Raw genomic sequence first — 22760 nt, forward strand, 5'->3', positions numbered from 1 at the left:
TATATTGTATGACATGCATACCAGTTTACAAATTAAACAAGAAATCTTCTGCTGAGGATAGTAGCATGGCATAATTTTGTTGAGCAAGTATCGGTGCCGATTCTAAACTGAACATGCACGATGACCATCATGACTTAAAACCTAAAATAGCATTCAAGTTTCTCTGACCCATGCATGAAGAAGAAATAAGGAACAATGGTCTGATACCGAACATAATTCTTTGTTGGTAATGTATCAATTTCATGCAATATTTACATCTTTTTCAGCCTTGTATCTCTATCACATAGATCTGTTTAATATCCATATCTTTTTCAGATAAACACAGTTATATATTTAGTATCTATTTAGCAAGTGTACTTAACTTCGTATTTGTTGATTAAAGATAGACATAGATTTTCCAAATATGTAATCCATTTTCATGGCTAGTGTATTTGTGATTATGTAGTTTCTAATAGTTCTATTTTTTATGTTATATATTTTATTGTTCTATGTGCCCTTCTCTGGTAGTTTCCTTAGTGTATTAACTGCTTAGAATTGTTCAAGCATTACTTATGGCTTCACTTATATATTTCAATAGGTGATGCGTTGCATACTCTAAAGACCTATTTAAATGATCCTAATGGCGTGCTGCAGAGCTGGGATCCAACTTTGGTCAATCCATGCACATGGTTCCATGTGACATGCAACAATGACAATAGTGTTATTAGAGTGTAAGTGGACACATATCGTTGAGCTAAATATGAAAACTTTAAAGAACATGTTGAACTAACCATTTTTGGTTTATCTCAGTGATCTGGGAAATGCAAACTTATCTGGAAACTTGGTCCCACAGATTGGTCTTTTGAAAAATTTGCAATATCTGTAAGTCATGCCAAGATCTTATTGCTGGTCTTACTAAATACTTGATTGTAGTTTATATCTATAATATAAGAAGTTGAGTGTAATGAACAACATCTATCATTTTCTAGTGCACAACAAGTTAATTGAAGAGAAACGAGGCACATGAAATCGAATCTCACCATTTTCACTTGTAAAATTTGTTTATTAAAGGGGGTAAATGATCCAGAACTACAAATCTAATTCAACTGTAACATGCAAAGTTATTACTTCTGAGTTCAATTTGCACTGATTGCCTCTCTATTGGTTATGAATGTATAACCTAATAATAAATCAGGCCTTGAAAGCAACGGTGGCTCCTTTTAAATAAAATGATTAACATTGCTTCTCATTGATCCATCCTTAACAAATCTTCTTTTCATTTATTTCAAGATCAGTCAAGTTCTAATCTAGGCAAGTTTCTGGCATATATTGTATTCATTATCTTCTTTCACTTTTATCATTGATGCAATTTGCTTACTTTGGGGAGAAAAATTGTTCCCCATTGCTTTTAATGTCCTAAAAAGTTCAAGACTATTTGGCACAACTTTCTAAAATGATTTCTGGATTTGTTAATTGATATTGTGTGCCCCATTGCTGAGACAAATGAAATTTGTTGTGATTAATTCAGTTAGGCATTCCTCACTAGAAAAGAGTGTCCAAATTGATTCTTTTGTTGTACTGATGGACCAATGTAGTACATTATGTTTAGTTGGAACTAAAATTATGTGTGATGCATTTTGAACAAGTCAGATATTTTCTCAGAACCTAATTATTTCAATTATTCTTTTGAACTATATATTGTTTTACATTTGACTATAAGAAGTTAATGTTTTCTCATTGAGGCATCATGTTTATGGCTACAAATCCTGGATGAGCAAAGTGTAATCTTTATGACTAGAACTATCTTTTGGGGTCCCTTTTGTTGATTTGTTGTATTGATGAAAAAAAAATCTTTTTTCATCAAAAACAGGGAAATTTACAGTAACAACATTAGTGGGACAATTCCTAGTGAGCTTGGAAATTTGACAAATTTGGTGAGCTTGGATCTTTATCTAAACAATTTCACTGGTGAAATACCTGATTCATTGGGGAAGCTAACTAAACTGCGGTTTCTGTATGGTTTCTCATTCCCTTTGTTTTTTTACATAGATTTTATATGTATGTTTGAAACTTAACCTTGGATTTTACGTGCTTAGCATAATGAACATTTATATGGTGGTAATTTATTTACTTATGCAATTTCTGATTTCTTTAATGATTCAGAATGTCATAGTTACATAATGTTCAACCTCTTTGCGAGCATGTTTGCTTCTCTTCATCTATTTTTGTGTTTGAGCCAATAAAGCTGACTAACATTAAATATGCACTAGTTCTTTGAATTAAGTGATCATTCTATGAAGCCCTTAGACCCAAAATAAATTGATGCCATCTAAATATTAGCCAAAAGAATTGGGATTTATATGCTGTTGTTACTGCTGCTGCTTTTGTTGCAATGGGGAAATATTTGTTGGCAATGTTGTTTACCTAATTCAATGGACATTCTTCTGAGAAATATTGATTCAAACTTACGAAGTCTGCGATTTCTTTAGTCTACCTAATTTATTGTTTTTGTTTGCATGATAACATTGGTAAGGTAAACTTCACTCCAAAAGTCTCTTCAGGCATAGTCTTGCTCAGTAGGACTATATAAACTCATCCGTACTGTTGGTACAGATTCTGGTTGTCTAAGTTGGAGTGACGATTTGGATCCAAGTGAGGTTTGTTCCAAGTTCATCTCAGTTCTAGAAGGTAGTTCTTTGGGGCACCGACCCTGCAAGACTAGGTTGGGGGTGCTCTCGACAAATGCCCCTTCGATGATCAAGTTAGTTCTCAAGTATAGAATGGTTGGACTAGTCGAACGAGTCAGATTCGTTAGTTGGGACGGAAAAGAGCGTGTTGAGTATGTACTGTACTTGGGGTCCCTTTTATAAGTGATTCAAGAGCAATTACATCTGGGATCGTCGACGGCAAGAGGGGAACGTGTAACATTTTAAGTGAGGGTATGGCATGATGGCTAGTACTCCTAAAGCCTATGTCATCCATTTTTGCCAATCATAGGGTTTGGACATTCGACCATGTACGGTTCGTGATGGCCATGCATCTTTAGATCCGATTGCCACGTTTGGGTCATGTTTGATCGACGTGTTTTTTGGATGGTCTACCTATTGGCCATGTGTTACCATGTGATAGCTTACGTGTTCTTCATGTCATCTCTTACCCATCACTCACCTATCACTAGCCCTCTCCATTACAGCGTTTTTATGTCGCAGAGTCATCGATCCTGGAGTGCGTCGAGTGATGATTCTAACTTCTCACTTGAATGGGCCGTTGGCTTCAAGGGTGTTCGATAGGGTGTTGTAGCAACATGCACTAGGCTCCGGACCGCACGTGGTTGGCGTGTATGTTAATCTTGAAAGCCGTGTGTTGTTGAAATACACGTTTGGTCCCTAGGTTGTGCATCGTCAAAATACATATTTTGCTCATAGACGATGTGCCATCGAAATGCACGTTTGTCTATAGGTTGTCTCGTCAAAATGCATATTAGTCTTACAGGTTGTGTATCGTCAAAATGTACATTTGGCTTGTAGGTTGTGCATCGTCGAAATGCTCGTTTGGGTCGTAGGCTATGTTGTCGAAATGCACATTTAGCCCATAGGCTATGCATCGTCGAAATGCAACTTTGGCCTGTAGGTTGTGCATTGCGTTCGGTCAGTGAGAAAACCATGTGTTTAGCTGTTTAGTTAGTTGGCCAAGAGGTTCAGCGTTTAGACGTTCGATCAGTCAACCTAAGAGCCCAGAGCTTGTAGTTTGGCTAGTCGGCCTAAGGCCCTAGCGCTCAGACGTTCGACTAGAAGGGCCATGCATGGGACGAGTGCCTTACACGAGGAACTTTCTCTCTTCGCAAGATCGTGACATGTGGACTCGCATGCGTTGTCTCCATCTCGATCGTCAGTAAGTGCGTTGATTTGGTCGCCTAGCAAATCTAATTGAATTTGGTTGTTGTCGCTTCAACTATCATAGGGCTCACTTGGCGTTCGCAGGGACATCTATGCGGAGACTGCATGTGCCGTCAGGGATTCCAAAGATCATAATGATTTCAGTTGATCAGCTTCAACCAATGGTAAGATGCTACGTGTCTCGTTAGCCAAAGCATTGGCCAATGAGGCAGTTAAGTAAAAGGTCGCTCACACCTTCAAAACTTCTCGATGCCTTCGGATCTTTGAACCTCTCAAAGCCTTCAGATCTTCAGATCTTCTTTCGTCTTTGAGCTATCACTCAAAAAACTCAGATAGATCCAAATGTCTTGTTATCTCCAATGTCCGACCATGAGTCAGATGGTTCTTTGGTCCCGTCGCCACCTTCGATGTCGGCTTCCACTACTTCCACCTCCATTGAAGGGGTCAAAGTCATCGTGACAAGGGAGGCTACCTCATCGGAGGTGAGTCGGACCTCGCAGATTGTGTCGAGGTCGTGTAACTTCAACCCTTGGATCTTGGAGGTTGACCTGATACACGTCAGGGAAGCTTTCAACATTCCTAGCAAGTTCGAGCTGATAGCTCCTCGGCTTGGTGATCGATCATATGAGTTATGCCATTTCTTTTGTACCTCTCTTGATACCTTGGTGGCAGTGCTCAGATTCCCCCTCTATCCCTTTTTTTGTTGAAATCTTGAATTTTTGAAAATTTTCTCTCACCCAAGTGGCGTCAAACTCTTGGTGCTACTTGGTCGCCTTTGTTGGGGAGTGCCAAAGGCTTGGTATCTCCCCATCGTCAACCTTTCTACAGACTTGCTTCACTGTGAGTCTAAGGGATTTGGTCTACGTTTTGCCTATCCTGTTTGTTGAGTCCTGGGGTGCTTTCTTCCAATAGGGTTGGAAGAAATACTTCTTTTTTTCTTCACAAAGGGGGTGGCCTGTCGACTTGATGTGGTCCATTAATTTCAAAACTTGATTATGAGGTTAAATGATCTAGAGTGGAGCAACTCCGCTAGTTGTTCGATGCTTTGTCCGAGTCCATGGCCACCTTATAGATGAGCGACACTTAGCTTAGGGAAGTTCAAATTAGCCCCTCCCCTCGGGGTCAGTGTCTGACTCTTTCCCTCTGCCTTTTGTTTTCGTGTATAAGACTAATAGGTCTTCTATTTGTAGATATGGACCTTTGCGGTAATGTCTTTCGAGCTATCGAAGCATTCGAAGACTCCCGCCGACACAAGAGGAAGTGGATGGCCGATAGGCCACCCTCAACCCAAAGGGTCTTTTGTTTTTATAAAATATTTTTTATATTTTATAAAAAATAACAAATTTTTAAATTTCAAAATTTTCAATGGCTTCCGGTGTTGGATTTTTCAATCGTTTCTTTGGTTGATACATTGGTCGTCGAATAAGCAGTCATTGTCTTTGCGAATAATTTCTTATTTTTGTTTCTCCGCCTTAGTCCAATTGTCGATGTATGTTTGAGCTTCAACTGATTTGGGAGTTATACACAAATAGGTCTCATCCAAGATGTGCCCTCTCGCGTTGAAGGCTTGCTCCACAACTATTGTTGAAACTGAAGTTACTAGTATTTGCTTTGCAATCGTTGCCAAAACTAGAAAGATTGTTGCATATCACTCCCACCAGTCAAGAATTGGAAACTCTATACTCGCAGCATTGTCTCTAAGCAAACTCTTGATAATCCTCTTGATTTTGTCTTTGTAATAATAATTTCTCCCTTACTGATTTTGCTACTCTCGCTAACTTGATCCATAGATGGAGAAGTTTTGAAGGTAGTTTGTTGTCTAATCATATAAGTTAATGATGAATTTTTCTATTTTCTCTAACTTTTCACCAATATCAACTTCTAATCCTAAACTTTCATAAAAAACTTAATAATCACTCAAACCATCTATTCTAATATGAGGATCAAAAATAGAAGTAATGATAGTCATATTTAGATTATGACTATCAATTGAGAAATGATATCATTGCTATGATAGTCATATTTGTCCATTTTATTTTTATTGTTATTATAATCATATTTAAATTATGATCATGTTGATATTCTTCTAAAGCACTAACAATATTAATCTAAACAATTAAAAATATATGAATAGTAGAATAACAAACACCAGCTAAGGTATAAGTAGTATCATTAAAAGTTTTTAAAATTTCTAAAATTTTTTCACAAACATTCTAGTGTTGTGGATATAAATTGACTGTCTAACATTATTTGCAATAAAAGTACATAATAATTCTTCATATTCAAAATTTTCATTAAGCAACTTATATGTAGATTTCTATCGAGTTTCTCATTGGGTAGGAACGTCCCTAGGAAATCTTTTTGATCTTTTACCATTTAATTTACAAAATCTAGCCCACTCTTTCATTACTTATGGATGACTCTAGAAGAATGAAATAACTTAGTTAATTGAAGAAGAAAATTTTCAAGAGACCTAAGACCTTTTACACATAAATTTAAAACATAATGAGAACATCTAATATGAAAAAAAAAAAACACCACCAAAAGCAAGTTGACATGTTTCTTGTAATTTCAAAATAGAAGCAGTATTCGTGGATGTATTATTAAAACCAATTGAAAAAAAATTTAAAACCAAATAGTAGTATTCTAAAATAGTCTTTTTCATTCTATAGATGTTATTGACAGGATGTCATTCATAAAAAAAAACTCTGAAGACAATAATTCTTTTTTATATGGTCCAATCATTGTCAATCTAATGATATGTGACACACAAATTTAAAACATAACAAGAACATCTGATATGAAAAAAACCACCAAAAGCAAGTTGACATACTTGTAATTTCAAAATAGAAGCAGTATATGTGGATGTATTATCAAAACCAAGTGAAAAAAATTGAACCAAATAGTATTCTTCTAAAATAGTTTTTATCATTCTATAGATGTTATTGACAGGATGTCATTCATAAAAAAAAAACTCCGAAGACAATAATTCTTTTTTATGTGGTCCAATCATTGTCAATTCAATTATATGCGATACCTATGTAGGAGTGCATTTGCCAGTAATCACTCAAAATATTGACAGAAACAGAAACACGACCATCAAAAGCTCGAAATAACTTGTAAATCTCTTTTTCTTTTTTATAAAGATTATGCACAGAATGGGTAAGAGTAGAATGAGAAACACATTGGGTACCAAGATTTAAAGTGTTTTGACAATAATCAATAAAATCAATTTTTTCATCAAAACTAAAAGACAAATGTTCGATGAAAATAAATTTAGCTAATTCTTCACAATTTTTTCCAACAGAAAAATGAAAAGTGGGATTAATGGGGTACTTGAAAATTTGTCTTTTGCTTTTTCCATACCGGTTATCATTGGGTGTTTCTTCTCAAGACACTTATGAAGGGTAGGATTTTAAGTGTTTTGACAATAATCAATAAAATTGAATTTTTCACCAAAACTAAAAGACAAATGTTCGACGGGAATAAATCTAGCTAAATTTTCATGATTTTTTTAATGAAAAAAATGAAAAGTATAATTAGTGGGGTATTGGGAAATTTGTGTTTAGATTTTTTTCATACCAACTTCTATTGGGTGTTTCTTCTCATGATGCTTGGGAAAGGTATCCTCTTCCTTTTTTAAATTTGAAAATTTGACCATAGTGGTTGCAGGTCACATGGAAGAAATCATCAGTCTTTTAGACCTTCTTGAAATGAAGCTTGAAGATGTTCGACTTTATTGCTTTAGTTGCCATATCGAATTCCTCTGACTCGACGATGATGTACTGGCTTTCTTGGGTTGCTATGATCGGACTTTCAAAATTCTTGATGAAGTGGTGGTTTTCACTTGCCATTGGAACGAGGGAGAGAACTTAAGAGGGTGATTAGAGAGCATAAGAGAGCTTAAGAGAGTATTATGAATGCTTAATTAAATGTGTGAAGAAGAATGAGGGGTTTGAGAGATAGTTATAGGTTTTTTGGAGGTTTTTCTCCCCTAAAATGCCCCCAAATTTAGTTATTATTTATTTGATAAGTCGAAATGACCAAAACAACCTTGAAAATAACCATTTATATCACTATTGAGAGGGCATACTGGTTATTTGCTCCTCTATCCCTGAAATGGTCGATCACTGGACTGTTGGGGCTCAAACGATCGACCCAATGGTCGGTCAAGCCCATTTGACCACCTTTTTAATTTTGTTTTTAAATCATGGAACTGTCAGTTTGAACCAGAATTAGAACCATTGGTTCTGATTCAGGAACTGAACAGACGGTTCTGCTTTCCCAAAACCAGGAATCGAAACCGAACCACATAGAGCCAGTTTTGGGTCAGTTTGGAACCGGCCAACCATCGAACCAGTTCGGTTTTGGTTCAAGCGTGGTTGGGTCCGGTTCGGTTTTGTTCTGGTACAAACCAAACCATGGTCAGGGCTACTGATATGGTTACAGCTAAAACAAGGTGACAGAATAATCTTAGTAGAGGAGTCTGTTGGATGTTGAGTTTATGACACGTATCAAGATAAGGTATCTGCCAATCTGCCAACTGGCATTCCACCTTGCTGCTATGAAAGGCCTTTGTCGGTTGAGAGCTGGTTGTGCTAAGTGTTGAAATTTGAGCAACCCATATCTATTCATTAAGCTGAAGCCATATGAATGAACAAATTGCTTGCTGCTTTGGAAATTTCGGTGGCGACTGAATTTATTTTTTTGTTTTTTGTTTTATTTTGTCTGAAGACTTCTTTGTTCCTTGTTTATCATAACTTTTTTAGTTTTGGAAATTCTGTCAAAGGATAGCCGGCTTAACAACAATACTCTGTTGGGTCTAATTCCAACATCTTTGACCAATATCACAACGCTTCAAGTTCTGTAAGTTGATTATTACCATGTGTACAAAATATTACTTTTTAGTTGCTAATATTTGACAATTGTACTTCTCATTGGCATAGAGATTTGTCGAATAACAATCTATCAGGAGAAGTTCCTTCTACTGGATCCTTCCAATTGTTCACTCCCATCAGGTGCTTTCTGGTTTTGATACAGCTTTTGGTATTAGCTGCAGCTGCTGTTCTATTAATGCTGATTTTTTGTCTTGTATATGCAGTTTTGCTAACAACCCTTACTTATGTGGTCCCGGTACAACAAAATCTTGTCCTGGTTCCCCTCCTTTGCCTCCACCACCTCCATTTGTTCCTCCAACTGCACCCACTCTTCGAGGTAATTATCCCTATGCTTTCTACTCATTGGAGTTTATTTAAATGTCATTATGATAAGGCTCGTATTCTTGGTTGTTCCTAATGAAATTGCAAGAAACTATTTCATACATAAAGTGCTTATGCTTTATGGATGTCATTTCAATAGAAAGTAATGCCTCTAGCACTGGAGCAATTGCTGGGGGAGTTGCTGCAGGTGCTGCTTTGCTATTTGCAGCACCTGCTATTGGATTTGCCTGGTGGCGTCGTCGTAAGCCACAAGAACATTTCTTTGATGTACCTGGTTAGTTTTCAGTCAGTAAATCTACATGTTGTATGCATTTTTATAATATATAGACGCTAATACCATTTTTACAGCTGAAGAGGATCCAGAAGTTCACTTAGGTCAGCTTAAAAGATTTTCGCTGCGAGAATTACAAGTTGCAACTGATAATTTCAGCAACAAGAACATTTTGGGCAGAGGTGGATTTGGAAAGGTATATAAAGGAAGACTTACAGACGGTTCACTTGTAGCAGTAAAGAGACTAAAAGAAGAACGTACACCTGGTGGAGAGCTTCAGTTTCAAACAGAAGTTGAGATGATTAGCATGGCTGTACATCGAAACTTACTCAGGCTTCGTGGGTTTTGTATGACCCCAACCGAACGATTGCTTGTATATCCTTACATGGCCAATGGAAGTGTTGCATCACGCTTAAGAGGTATTTACCATTTTAATTGCTTAAGTTGGAATGTTTACATGCTTCAAGTAAGCTTAGTTGGTTACCTGAGTATAGATTGCTTTAAGAACATATTTCATACTTGTTTGTAGAGCGTCCACCATCTGAACCACCGCTGGATTGGCCAACTCGGCAAAGGATTGCACTGGGTTCTGCTAGGGGATTGTCCTACTTGCACGATCATTGTGATCCTAAAATTATTCATCGTGATGTTAAAGCTGCAAATATTTTGTTGGATGAGGAGTTTGAAGCAGTTGTTGGGGACTTTGGCTTGGCCAAGCTAATGGACTACAAGGATACCCATGTAACGACGGCTGTCCGTGGAACGATAGGACATATTGCTCCAGAATACTTGTCAACAGGAAAGTCCTCTGAGAAGACTGATGTTTTTGGATATGGAATCATGCTTTTAGAACTAATTACAGGTCAAAGAGCATTTGATCTTGCACGTCTTGCAAACGATGATGATGTTATGTTGCTTGATTGGGTAAGTACAAGACACGGTTCCCATCATATCCGAAGCCTTACATTAGAGTTTGGGAAACTGGCATAAAATGTTTGTGTAGTATGTATTCAGATTCGACCAGGTTCATGACTTTTTCTCACTATGTTATGCATTTGGCACTTAGGTGGTGAGATTCTCAGTATGTATTCAGATTCGACCAGGTTCATGACTTTGTTAAAACTGGTCCAGTTTCACCAGGCATTTCTTAGTTCCAATAGGTCAAGTGTTGAGAGTGTGTTTTGCATAAAGCTCTAGTCCGAAATCAATGAGTTCCATACGGAAGTTACTTAATACATAAATATTAAAGGGCAACTAGTTTATTGTTTTTCTTTATAATTTTATAATTTAGTTTTCCGATTTATAGTACATCAGGTAGGATTTTATCTGGTTTTCCTGCAATAGAATGAGTTGAGTCATCAGACATTTGTGGCTTTCAGGTAAAAGGACTTCTGAAAGAGAAAAAGCTGGAGATGTTGATTGATCCAGATCTGCAGAACAACTATGTTGGCTCTGAAGTAGAATCACTTATCCAAGTTGCACTGCTTTGCACTCAGGGCTCTCCAATGGAACGGCCGAAGATGTCAGAGGTGGTGAGAATGCTTGAAGGCGACGGTCTTGCTGAGAGGTGGGACGAATGGCAAAGGGTGGAAGTGGTTCAGCATGAAGCCGAGTTTGTTCCACGCAATCGTGCCTCCGACTGGATTCTGGACTCCACTGACAACCTCCGTGCAGTTGAGTTATCTGGACCGAGGTGAGTTTGAAATGATCTGATAGATGAAAAATCATCTGAAGTCTATTCTTTCAGCATTTTCATGTCTCCCATAAGATCATCTAATATCCCAAGTTGAATCACATTTGTGTATATTAGTTTATGGAGCCACAGTAACATTTGCGGTTCTCTCTTAATGTGTAATTTTTTTTGGTGACACCATGTTGCTTTCCTTTGTTGCAATAGGTACAATTGCATCATTTTGTAAAAGATTTCATATTTTCGAGGGATTTGTATGAACATAAGATTTTTCTTTAGCTGAATACAAAGCTCTGCTGCAGGTTGTTCAATCATATTAAAATTGAATCCCTAAAATCTTGTATCAAGGTTGTTCATTCAATTTCCATCATACTAAAATTGCTGAGGAACAAGTCACTTGAATCATACATATTTTACCATAACTTGGTTTGTGCAAACTTGTCTGAACCTTTGGTTTCTGATTGTGCATTTAACATATATTATTGTTCAATGAGAAATTTCATTTCTCATGTCATCACTTGATCGTTTCATCTTTTGATGTACAGATATTGTGCATATATTTTGCTTAATGTTGTCATCCGAGCACTTGTTTAATACACAAAACATCTTATAACTGTGAATGCTTGAAGATGATTGAAATTGGACAAATCTGTTCTCTCCAGCATTCAAGTCAGTTGATTATGGTGATATAATTTTCATCATGACTTATATCGAAGTTATATTTGTTTGATGATATTGTTTTATCTTCCAATGACATGTTCAAAATTTTAACTATTTATCAAGGTTTTTTGATTACTCGAGATTTGATGAGAACTGAATCTAAATTCTTATTGCAAAAGTTGTAGAACAGAATAAATGAGTGTTAGATTTGATATGATAATGTTAGAACTCTTATTCTTATTGCCCCCAGGAAGACCCCACACAAGTATCGGAAAGCAAATGCCTTTTTGCTCACCCATCTCCAGCAGTTCCATGTGCTGTGTTACTTTGTTACGACTTATCAATAGCTCTTCTACTTTGTTGTCTTCTACACACTATAGAATAGTTGGCCTTTTCATACATTTACTTATGGTATTGAATCTATGATCTCTTGATTGACATCCAAACGGTCGCATGATGTGTAATAAGTCTTCCATCACTGTGAGACTCTAACAGAGGGTTAAATATTTGCAAGGCTCTTAGAAATATTATGGAAAGGATATTTGCAACACCCAAAAAAAAAAAAAAAAGACTCAATCGTGTAAATAGATTGGGCAGATTACTTTTCCTAATGGACACAAGACCATTTAATTACCTTCAAGCATGACATAAACCTAATTATGAGTTATAGACTCGATGATGATATATAAGGTTGCTGTTTCTATAGTATGTGGGCAATCTAAATATCCTACCTAGTCAATATGTTTTTTTTTTAAACAATAATTGCCCATTTCATATCCCATAGTAGTTTTCATCCCACTATTCCACATTTATTCTTTAGAAATAATATTAAAAGATGTCATAATAGAAAGATATAGGAGGCTTATTTAATCTCTTTTAATACGTCCCATAATTGCTCTCTCTCTCTCTCTCTCTCTCTCTCTCTCTCTCTCTCTCTCAATTCAACGTACGCCATCATATATGCCCCCAATCGAATTGGTACTCTCCCTCATCCATCATCGCCAACTCCTCTCTTCTCCGTGGCTTCCTCCCCTCTTCTTCTCCGCTCCCGCCGCCGCCACCTCTTCTCCTGCACCACCTACTCCACCCCACCTCTTCTCTTCCGCCTTCCTTCACTTTTGCGGCATATCCTAACATACCGCAGGTCAAGGTTAAGATAACTTTAATAGTAATGCTAGTGCGGTCATATTACATTCAGTAATTGAATCTTCACCCATACGAGAGATTGAGACCAATCAGAACAATTTGTACTTGACAAACACTGGGTTGGGTCATGCTAATTTTCGATCATTCTATTTAGATGTACTGATTTCAGATTATACCGATAAAACAATGATATATATCATAGGATACAGTTAAGAGAAAAATATTAGACAGATTTCATTACCTGCTTTCCATGACCAGAAATAAAGAGATCTCTGTATGTACAACAAATTTTCCCATATGATGAACAATTCATCATACAGCTTCATCATCATCGTCTGTATCAAGCTCGAGACCTTCCGCCGCTAAAAGCTGACTAATGACCCTTTTCTTGTCTTCCTCTGCCTTTTTCCGCATTAAATCTCTCTTCTTCAGAACAAGTGTATGTCTTCTCAGGGTATTGGTGAAGTACTCCATGGATGCTTTCTTCTCCTTTGCCAAAATCTTCCTCTCTTCTTCAGGATCAATCTGAAATATGGTGACATTTACTAAGTGCTAGTGAACCTAAGAGGAAGAAAGTAATGCTGCCGAATAAGCACTGAAAGGAGAGCAGTAAAAGAGTAAAACCCTGTACCACAGGAGTGTCAGCCATATGAAGGGATCTTCAGTGACGCAAAAAAGAAAAAATGAAAATCCGAAGAAAACAGAAAGTATCTAGTTAGAAACATCTAAATTGCATTTAAACAAAAATTCAAAAATAATGAAATAGTGTTTCAACAAAATGAACGACGACGTGAGACCAATTGACTCAGTAATCATGGTTTTCACACTTCAAAAATCATGATTTATACTACTTGGAGTTAATATGACAGACTGCGACTAACAATGAAGTAGGTAAAAGCTATGACAAAGTAATAAAATGGAGTGTCGTTCATCAGTAAAGCACCAGAAACACAGGATTGAAAGTAAGTCAAACAAACAATTAAACACCTTTTTTAAAAAATGGAGGTACTCATTAGTCCTTATGTCAAAAAAAATTGTCTTTATTTAATGGTATGAAAAAAGCTTTGGATCAATCAACACCACAAGAATGCACATTCAGTAATGAATTAATGAGGTGCCAGTTAGCTATTTGCTGGCATTCAAGCAGTCCCAAGACAAATTCTCGTATATAATATAATGTACTTATAAACCTTTGAACGAGAAAGACGACGTGCTCGGAGATTCATCTCACGTTGCTGCTGTTCAGCCCAAGCAGCAATTGCCATATCACCACGCTGATCAAATGCTTTTTGCTTTTTCATCACCCATTCCATCCATGCCTGGGAAGCCTGATAGGTGCAAACACAAAGAATGTTGGAATTTATACAAAGAAAACCATTTACTTCTAAAATAAAAGAGGCTGATAGTAATGCACCTGTATATGACAAATATTTCACATTTTTGTATAGCATTAATTATAAAGATGTCCATACAATTAAATTTATGGTGAAATTTTCCAATAACACAAAAAGAGTTGAATCAAAGTGTTGGCAATGAGAAATGTCTTAAAACCTGTATCATATATCAGGGTAGAGGAAATGGGGCCAAGAGGCACTCTCGCCTCCCTCGCTTTCCTTTATGCACCTTGAAGGTTGTGTCGTATCTCTGCATCTCTCTCTCGGTTACCATCATAATAGTAAACTACTTTGTTAACAAGAGTTGAAGGCCAGCAGAGCCAACTGTGAGGCTGACATATATGGCCTTCCTCTTTTATTACACAAAAAGTCTATATGGATTAAATCATCGGTCTTTCTCTAGGGAGGCACTTTTGGTAGACAGGCATATTTGGATTGCTTTCTCAAGTTTAAATCAGTAAAACTTTTTAATATATTATCTATAAACTCTTTAATAAGGTTAACTACAAATGCTAATTCTGTATGCACAGGTTACTTTTATATAACCTAACTGAGCTGTTTTATTATGGTATGTGCAATGTTATTCTTTTTCTTTCTAATTGTGTTGAGAAGGTATTAATATAAGTGTTCCCTATCGCTCCATTGTTGGATCTTCAAATTAATTTATATTTTTATATTTAGCCCCTGATAAATATAGTTTTGAGATCATATACAGTGTAGGAATTTCATAACACAGAAGCAAATAAAACTGCTTTAAACTGACTAACTTGGAAGCTTCACTATTGTTATTTTTAGCATATCTTTTGGACCTGTTCAGTTGCTCAAGGGCATAGAAAAGCTCCGCAAGTTACAAACTTAGGTACCACATATATCTCTCTATTAAGGTTTACTTTGACAAATTCATGGGTCACTTTCCATGACATTTAACAGGATATAACTAAGAACCTACAACCCTGTGACACAAACTTTATATTAACATCTACAATGTCTATAATATATACTTCCATCTGAAACACTAACTATAGGCTATCCTATCACGTAAATAGTAATATTTTATTAACTTTAGAGCATCAGTTGATGTTCCATCAACTTTAGGATACTGATTAAGAATTCTCCTACAATTGATAAGGTATTAAGAAAATATCAATTGGTTTCAGAAACTAAATTATTAATTTTTTTGCATTCATTGATTTTAAAAACTAAGTTATTAATTAATTGTAAACAATACATTATGAATTTATTGTCAAAAATAAATCCTTCGTCAATTTTATAACAAAAAAATTTACAAAATTATATTATTTAATATTTATTTAGATTTGATTCAAAACTTATACTATGAACTTCTTAGTTATTTTCCTTTTTAAATACACAAGTTTATTTTCTCAAGTCTTTTTAAATACACAAGGGTATTGTAAATTCCTAAAGTATCTCTATAACATTTCTATTGTAAGAGGAATGAGATAAAAAAGAGTCAGTTTGACACATCTTGGTCACAAAAACAATAATCACAAAGAAATTTTGGCAAGATTGAGGTAGCAAAAACAACCTCATAACCTCTCATTACAAGACATGGAATGGTTAATTAAAAAGTAGTCAATAAAATGGGCATAATAATTAGATTAAGAATGTAAACGAATATACAAAATTATAATATGTACCTTCATAGGATTGACATGGTGATCTCTGTCGTATTGTCGCCTCTGCTCATCATCTATTAGAAGCTCATAAGCAGCTTGAATTTTGATAAATCGGGATTCAGCTGTTTCTCCTTCCTCAAGAGTTCCTCTACCATCATAAACTTTAGAAGACAAGAACAAAAGTATCAGCTGGGTACTTAGAGCAATTGCTAATGATTGTTTATAATATAACCTATTAGAAGTGCAAATAGAAAGAAAAAGAACAGAAAAAACTAATACCTCATGTTTCATACTGAAAAAAGAATAGATTGAGACAAGTCGAGAAACTCGAACAATGATTCTAGAGTTCAATACACAATGAAAGAGACAATAAAGAGTTTAATTATATGATACTGAGATCTAGTGTCAAGAAAATTCAAAACCAAAAGTTATACATTATTTCACTAAACAAAATAATACATCTAACAAAGATCATATGCAAGCATGCCACAATGAGAACACAAGATTAAGATACCTTTTAATGAGACACACAGAAAGTTAGTCTTTTTACTTGAGAAATAAAGTATCACAAAAATTAATAAAAGAAATCTATAGCACTAGACTATAACAGGGACAAATAAAGCAATCAGAACAGATAGGTCAAAATCAGAACAGACAAAATCTATATGCATGATAGAGCATTTAAAATGCCTGCACCTAGAAGGACAATTAGCAAATCAAAATACTTATGTTAAGAAACAGTATCTAAGTATTTATTTATTTAGTTGAATAGGTAGCTTAACTTTCAGATAAAGATTCTAGTTCACTCACATGGCAATCACTGAGCAATCATTTTACTGTAAATTATTAGTAAATTATGTCATATATCAGTTGGGCTATATTACAAACACAAAAATGAACTAGCAAGTATGAACTTACTGGAAAAATATCAAGTAAGACACAGAAGAAGGTAAGACAAAATGCTCATATATGAAAAACGAAAAAGTAGCTCATCTGTATAAGGGGAAATCAATTCATTCCAGTTTCAGTAAAAACTTTAATATTCAATAAAAGGAAATACTTGGTCAAAGTGATAAGAAAAGTAGCCAAATTTACAAGCAATTTGACAGCATAACAACTGCATCAAAAACAATCAGTAGAAAAAACTTTCAACTATAAATATTGAAGGTGAAAGAGAAACCATCTGGGTGGTAAAACTTGGCCAATCTTCTATAAGCAGCTTTAATCTTCTCATCATCAGCATCCCTTTCCAGTTCTGCATGTTTAATATCGTGAACGATCAAGAACACACAAAAAATGCATATAAACATAAACAAAGCATGATAGAGAACCTGATCGCCCTTAAACTTGAAGATTGAAGGAAAATATTACACTTACTATCGTGATTTTCTCATTCATCTGAAATAAATGGATCTTGAAGTATAGAAAAATCAGATCTTGGATACTATATCTAAGTGAGTTCCAAGGGCAGGACCAAAGATATGATCTTTGAGGAAATTACCAAGGGTATCATAAGGCGACTTCTCGGAGTTCCAATTGGAGACCCTAGTGAGCGTCCTCCTCGAATTAGCGCGCGACGCCGGTCCCATCCTCGGGGAGTCATCGAGGACAAAAGGAGACGATGCATACGACGGGTGCGAGATTGGGAGATTAGGATTCCGGGCGGAGGGCGCGAACCTTAGGCGACCGTAGCCTCTGCAGCAGTAGATAGAGGAGACGACCACGTGCGGGCGGCAAATCACTCTCAGACTGCTCATCCTGAGAGCAGTAGGAGGAAAGGAGAAGGGGAAATTGGAATTAAGGGTTACGGTTTCGATTTGGGGGAAGAAATAGATGGCCGGGAGAGGAGTTTTTTCCGGGGCTCGGAGGTTGGGAGATTCGTGACGGAAATGTCTCCCCGAGGAACCGAACGAGAGGACCGAATCATTTGGTGTCTGCGTCGTACGTGGCGCTTCCTCGATCGATGTAAATGCTGTATGGTGCTGTGCTTTGTTGCTGCTTCCGCCTCAAAAGGTCGTGAGAGTCGAGTATTATTATGAACCATTTCGATCTGACGTGGGGACTGCGTACGAAAGACACGATATGAAGAACACTTCATGAGTTGGTGTCCGAGTTGGTCCGTAGCTGCAGAAGCGGGACGTGCTTCATCTTTTAGTCGACGTTTGTGCGTTACTTGACGGCCGACTTGTCTACTGATTAAGATGGGGCCATCACGTGTTTCAATCACCGAGACAGTAACCGAATGGGTATGCTGGAATAGGGTATTTGTGTACCGAGGAAAAACGGACGGTTCAGATAAATCCAACCTCCCATACCAAACTCGTCCGAGTCAACTCAGGAATCGAATATCTACTGCGTATAGAAAGTCCGAGTCGTTCCGCTTCCCACATAGCTCGGCCTCGAGCCCGAGCCCAAGCAGCAGCAGCAGCAGCGGCGGCAGCGGCCCCCTGGTAACGACGCCATTCAAGACCATGACGACCTAGCCCTCTTCGGCGGCGGAGGCAGTGGCCCCGGCGACGACGGCTCTTCCGCAGTCATCTCCACCCCTGATATGATCCACCGCGTCCTCGAGCCCTACACTGAGGATCAGCTCATCTACTTATAACTTGACGCTGTTGACGCTGCGCTCGTCGCCTATATACCAGAGCGTGGTCTTCGTCCACGCTGTCGGTTGGGACGCCACTCGCCAGACCCTCCTACAGGCCTTCGATCCTGTTAGTGTAAACACCTTTAAGCCGAGGCCTCGGGGCCGATGCGGCTCGGTTCGGGGGTCCGGATGTCGGGGATCTCGGGCGACGTCCCTCGGGGTCTCCCGGCGGCCGAGCACGGTAGTTCGGGTCGGGAGGTCGGGTCAGGAGGAAGCTCCGCCGCATCGTCGGGAAGAGGCAACACCGTCTCACACCTGCACACAAGTCGGGTCGGGAGCTCGGCCCGACCCCTCCGACGATCAAGTTAGCAATGTGGAGAGGGTTTTGGAGGAAAAGATGCCTCTGAGTGCGTTGTGCTTGTCTTCCTCCCCTGTTCGTTTAGAACTCTGGGGTATTTATAGATGAGTTTGATATTATTACCTGATGTGGCTGCTTGCAGGAGGCAGGCTGATAGCGTCTGACATGGGGTTAGCGTGGCGTGAAGAACCAAGCCTGAGTTAGGTGTTAATGCCGACTTCCTCGGGCAGTGTGTTGTCCAGACATGGCTGACGTCATGGCGTGTCACATCGCCATTTTTACCCTTATCATATTCCCCCCCCCCCCGAAAGGAGCTATGCGTCGGTTGTTGTATAAGAGGAGTCTGATGCATGGCTTCTGTCTTCAGACGAGCTGGCCGCGCGGACGAGGTCTCGGGGAACATGGAGCCGAAGGGTCGAGGAGCGTGACGCAGGCAGGCAGGCCGCGCAAGCGTGGTCTCGGGCAATGTGTAACCGAGGAGCACGACGCAGGCGGACTGGCCGCGCAAGTGTGGTCTCGGGCAACATGGAGCCGAGGAGCACGATGTAGGCGGGCTGGCCGCGCAGGTGTGGCTCGGGAAATGGGGTCGAGGAGCCCAACTAAGTCGGGAAGCCGAGTAGAGGTTGCGGCCTCGGACAACGTGCGACCGAGGAACACGGCGCAGGCGGGCAGGCCGCGCAGGCGTGGTCTCGGGCAACATATAGCCGAGGAGCACGACACAGGCGGGCTGGCCGCAAAGGTGTGTCTCGGGTCATGGGGCCGAGGAGCACGACGCAGGTGGGCAGGCCGCGCAGGTGTGTCTCGGAGGCCATGGAGCTGAGGAACACGACGCAGGCGGGCAGGCTGCGCAGGTGTGGTCTTGGGCAACACGCAGCCGAGGAGCACGGCGCAGGCGGGCTAGCCGCGCAGGCGTGGTCCCGGGCAACATGTAGCCGAGGAGCGCAACTCGGTCAGGCAAGCCAAGTAGAGGTGGACTCGAGGTCCCTTGGCTCAGGCGGATAGTCCGCGCTGAGGTGGACTTGGGCAGACTGCGACCGAGGGACATGGCTCAGGCGGGTAGGCCGTGCTGAGGTGGACTCGGGCAGTGCATGGCCGAGGGACGTGGCTCGGGCCGAGGGACACAACTCAGGCGGGCAGGCCGCGCTGAGGTGGACCCGGGCAGTCCATGGCCGAGGGACGTGGCTCGGGCCGAGGGACACAACTTAGGCAGGCAGGCCTCGCTGAGGTGGACCCAGGCAGTCCATGGCCAAGGCATTTAGATTCAGAAGGGTTTAAGCTGGGGCCAACCGCGAGCCGAAAAGGGGGTCAGGCAGATACTGAACCTTCGCTCAGAAGAGACTAAGGCAGGGCTTAGATTTCTTTTCATGAGTACATCGGGTAGCCACCGCGGATGCTTGGCCTCTCTCATGGAGCCCACGGTCGGAGGTCGTCCCTTCTCCTCGCGGCCGCCCAGGCCTCCGCTGCGATGTATCAATTAGCCCGCTGGAGCATTTTCGACACTACCGTGGGAGGTCGCTCCGCGAGGGACCAGAGGAATCTGGAAGGTTGCAAGCCTATCATAAATGCCTGCACTAACAGAGAGGGGTGAGTGTCCGGTAAGCATCAGATTTGCGTGGCAAAGCGATCCACGAAATGTGAGAGGGGCTCGTCCTCTCTTTGTTTGAGTCCGAGGAGTAGTGCCGCGGAGGGCTTTGGCCGGGCATGGGCCACGAAGTGGAGCTCGAAGTCCTTGGCGAGCTGGCCGAAGGAACTGATCGTTCCGGTCTTCAGGCCGCCGTACCATGTGTAGGCTGGACCCCTCAGGGTCGTGGGAAACGCCCTGCACATTAAAGCGTCAGACGTTCCATACAGTGCCAGTTGGGCACGGAAAGCGACGACATGGTCCGCTGGGTCAATGGAGCCGTCGTATGCGTCCATAGAAGTGAGCTGGAAGTTCGGGGGAACCGCGTGATCTCGTATCTCTGGTGTGAACGGAGATCCTCGATATGTGTCCACCCCGAGCTCTCCCTTCGAGTTGCGAAACTCCTTCTCTAGTTCATCGAGCCGCTGCCAAAGAAAGCGTAGCTGGGCTCGTAGGGAGTCCGTTAAATTCGGAGATAATACCTCGGGCTCTGGGCGGTCGCTCGGGTTTGTCCTTACTGGATCCCCGAGTGGGGTCGGTCTGACCCGAGGAGAAGTGGAAGGCTCCAGAAGCGTCATGTGGGCCCGAGCGGGCGGCTCTTGTTGCCGTAGCGGCTGAGTCATATGCGGGGGTGCCGGTTGAGGGACGAGCAGGATGATGGTTTGCACCATATCCGTCAGAGCTCGGACTTGAAGAGCGAGGTCGTGAAAGGCCTCGGACGACACCGGCGAAGGGACGCTCGGAGCTCCTTCGGGCGGAAGCAGATCCGAGTTGTCGAATGAACGCTAGTAGCGTTCCGAGGTTGCGGGGAGGTCGTCAGCCCGCGGCTTGTCACGCAAGGGACGCACGGCCTGCGCCCCTGCTAAGAACGATCCCTCGGCGGGGGGTTCGTCGGGATCAGTCTGAGGATCCTTCGACATTTGGGCCCTCCTTCTAGTGCCAAAATGTTAGTGTAAACACCTTTAAGCCGAGGCCTCGGGGTCGACGCGGCTCGGTTCGGGGGTCCGGATGTTGGGGATCTCGGGCGACGTCCCTCGGGGTCTCCCGGCAGCCGAGCACGGTGGTTCGGGTCGGGAGGTCGGGTCGGGAGGAAGCTCCGCCGTAGCGTCAGGAAGAGGCGACATCGTCTCGCACCTACACACAGATCGGGCCGGGAGCTCGGCCCGACCCCTCTGACGATCAAGTTAGCGATGTGGAGAGGGTTTTGGAGGAAAAGATGCCTCCGAGTGCGTTGTGCTTGTCTTCCTCCCCTGTTCGTTTAGAACTCTGGGGTATTTATAGATGAGTTTGATGTTACCTGATGTGGCTGCTTGCAGGAGGCAGGCTGATAGCGTCTAACATGGGGTTGGCGTGGCATGAAGAACCAAGCATGAGTTAGGTGTTAATGCCGACTTCCTCGGGCAGTGTGTTGTCCAGACATGGCTGATGTCATGGCGTGTCACATCGCCATTTTTACCCTTATCAGATCCTATTCTTTCAAAGCCCCGGAAGAAACTCCGAAGGGAGGTTGAAAAAAAGAGTATCGTTTCTATTCTTTCAAAGCATCCAAAGGGAGGTTGAAATAATATCAAGTATAATGGAGGAAGAGTTTTTAACGAGATGGCCTCCACGTACCATTTGGCCAATTGTTAAGATATCGGAAACATATACCAAGAGTTGACCGAACGAGGTTCCAATAGTTTAGAGCAAAATGACAATCAAAGATAATATGAGATATGGCATCAGGTCCGCAGTGACATATTGGACAAAGCGACGGGTAACAGTGAATGGTAATAGAAAACCAATGCGATAGCGGAAGTCTATTCTAAAGTAGTTTTCAAAGGAAAAGTTTTGGACTCTAGGAAGAACATTAACGCTCCAAATCACCTTCTAGAATGCCATTCTAGTCTCTACCCGAGTCTACTTGTCCTTGTTTCAGAAAATTCAATCAACTTTTAGATATAGCTAACCCTGAAAGCTGTGGTTCCAAACCCAAGAGCCATTACAAGACTGGATAAGAATATGAATAGAGAATATGAGTTTTACTAAGTCTGTTGAGAAAAGAGAACTGAGGGTTTGGGTTCCAAGCATAATTATGAATAAAATCGGAGACGAGAGTGAAACTAGCATATAGATTAATCTTTATAAAGGTTGGTCATTGGTTGAGTCGAATATTGACCTGTAGATGATGTTCAACATGTAGATGATGTTGGGCTAACAGCTTATAGTGGGTTTTATTAGTTTACAGATCACCCCTCTTTGACCTAACCCTAGATCAAAGTTAGGGGGTATGATTTTGGGGCAAAAAAAACTACGAGTAGTT

The 22760-nt window shown here is 40.5% G+C and overlaps 2 protein-coding genes across 4 annotated transcripts in view; one reads left to right on the forward strand and one right to left on the reverse strand.

The window, feature by feature from the left end:
* LOC135674076 (LRR receptor kinase BAK1-like) overlaps window positions 1-11213 on the forward strand; it is a 13079-nt gene extending 1866 nt beyond the window's left edge. The window contains exons 2-11 of one of the 3 annotated variants that reach the window (XM_065183521.1): window positions 578-710; window positions 790-861; window positions 1850-1993; window positions 8670-8741; window positions 8822-8893; window positions 8977-9089; window positions 9234-9368; window positions 9443-9784; window positions 9895-10289; window positions 10745-11213. In XM_065183521.1, the coding sequence (XP_065039593.1) occupies window positions 578-710; window positions 790-861; window positions 1850-1993; window positions 8670-8741; window positions 8822-8893; window positions 8977-9089; window positions 9234-9368; window positions 9443-9784; window positions 9895-10289; window positions 10745-11062 (1796 nt within the window). In that variant the 3' untranslated portion in view covers window positions 11063-11213. Of the gene's footprint in view, window positions 1-577; window positions 711-789; window positions 862-1849; window positions 1994-8664; window positions 8742-8821; window positions 8894-8976; window positions 9090-9233; window positions 9369-9442; window positions 9785-9894; window positions 10290-10744 lie in introns of all 3 variants that reach the window. The other 2 variants (XM_065183523.1, XM_065183522.1) reach the window with 2 other exon arrangements.
* A 1768-nt stretch (window positions 11214-12981) lies between these two features.
* LOC135674077 (chaperone protein dnaJ 20, chloroplastic-like) lies at window positions 12982-17841 on the reverse strand. The gene is made up of 5 exons (XM_065183524.1): window positions 17394-17841; window positions 17073-17147; window positions 15914-16053; window positions 14052-14189; window positions 12982-13386 (listed from the first exon to the last, which is right to left on the reverse strand). The coding sequence occupies exons 1-5, from the start codon at window positions 17647-17649 to the stop codon at window positions 13174-13176; spliced, it is 822 nt and encodes a 273-aa protein (XP_065039596.1). The 5' UTR covers window positions 17650-17841; the 3' UTR covers window positions 12982-13173.
* Window positions 17842-22760: the final 4919 nt, after the last annotated feature.

This window comes from Musa acuminata, chromosome BXJ1-5 (assembly GCF_036884655.1).
Source record: "Musa acuminata AAA Group cultivar baxijiao chromosome BXJ1-5, Cavendish_Baxijiao_AAA, whole genome shotgun sequence".
NCBI lineage: Eukaryota > Viridiplantae > Streptophyta > Magnoliopsida > Zingiberales > Musaceae > Musa > Musa acuminata.

What these genes read in the sequence shown, in the direction of transcription:
- LOC135674077 (XM_065183524.1), bottom strand. Translation starts at nt 17,649, where the DNA reads ATGAGCAGTCTGAGAGTGATTTGCCGCCCGCACGTGGTCGTCTCCTCT. An exon ending in CAAGTTTTACCACCCAGATG is followed by an intron (nt 16,054 to 17,072) that starts GTTTCTCTTTCA and finishes TGTCTTCTAAAG; the next exon opens with TTTATGATGGTAGAGGAACT. An exon ending in ACCATGTCAATCCTATGAAG is followed by an intron (nt 14,190 to 15,913) that starts GTACATATTATA and finishes TGCACCTATCAG; the next exon opens with GCTTCCCAGGCATGGATGGA.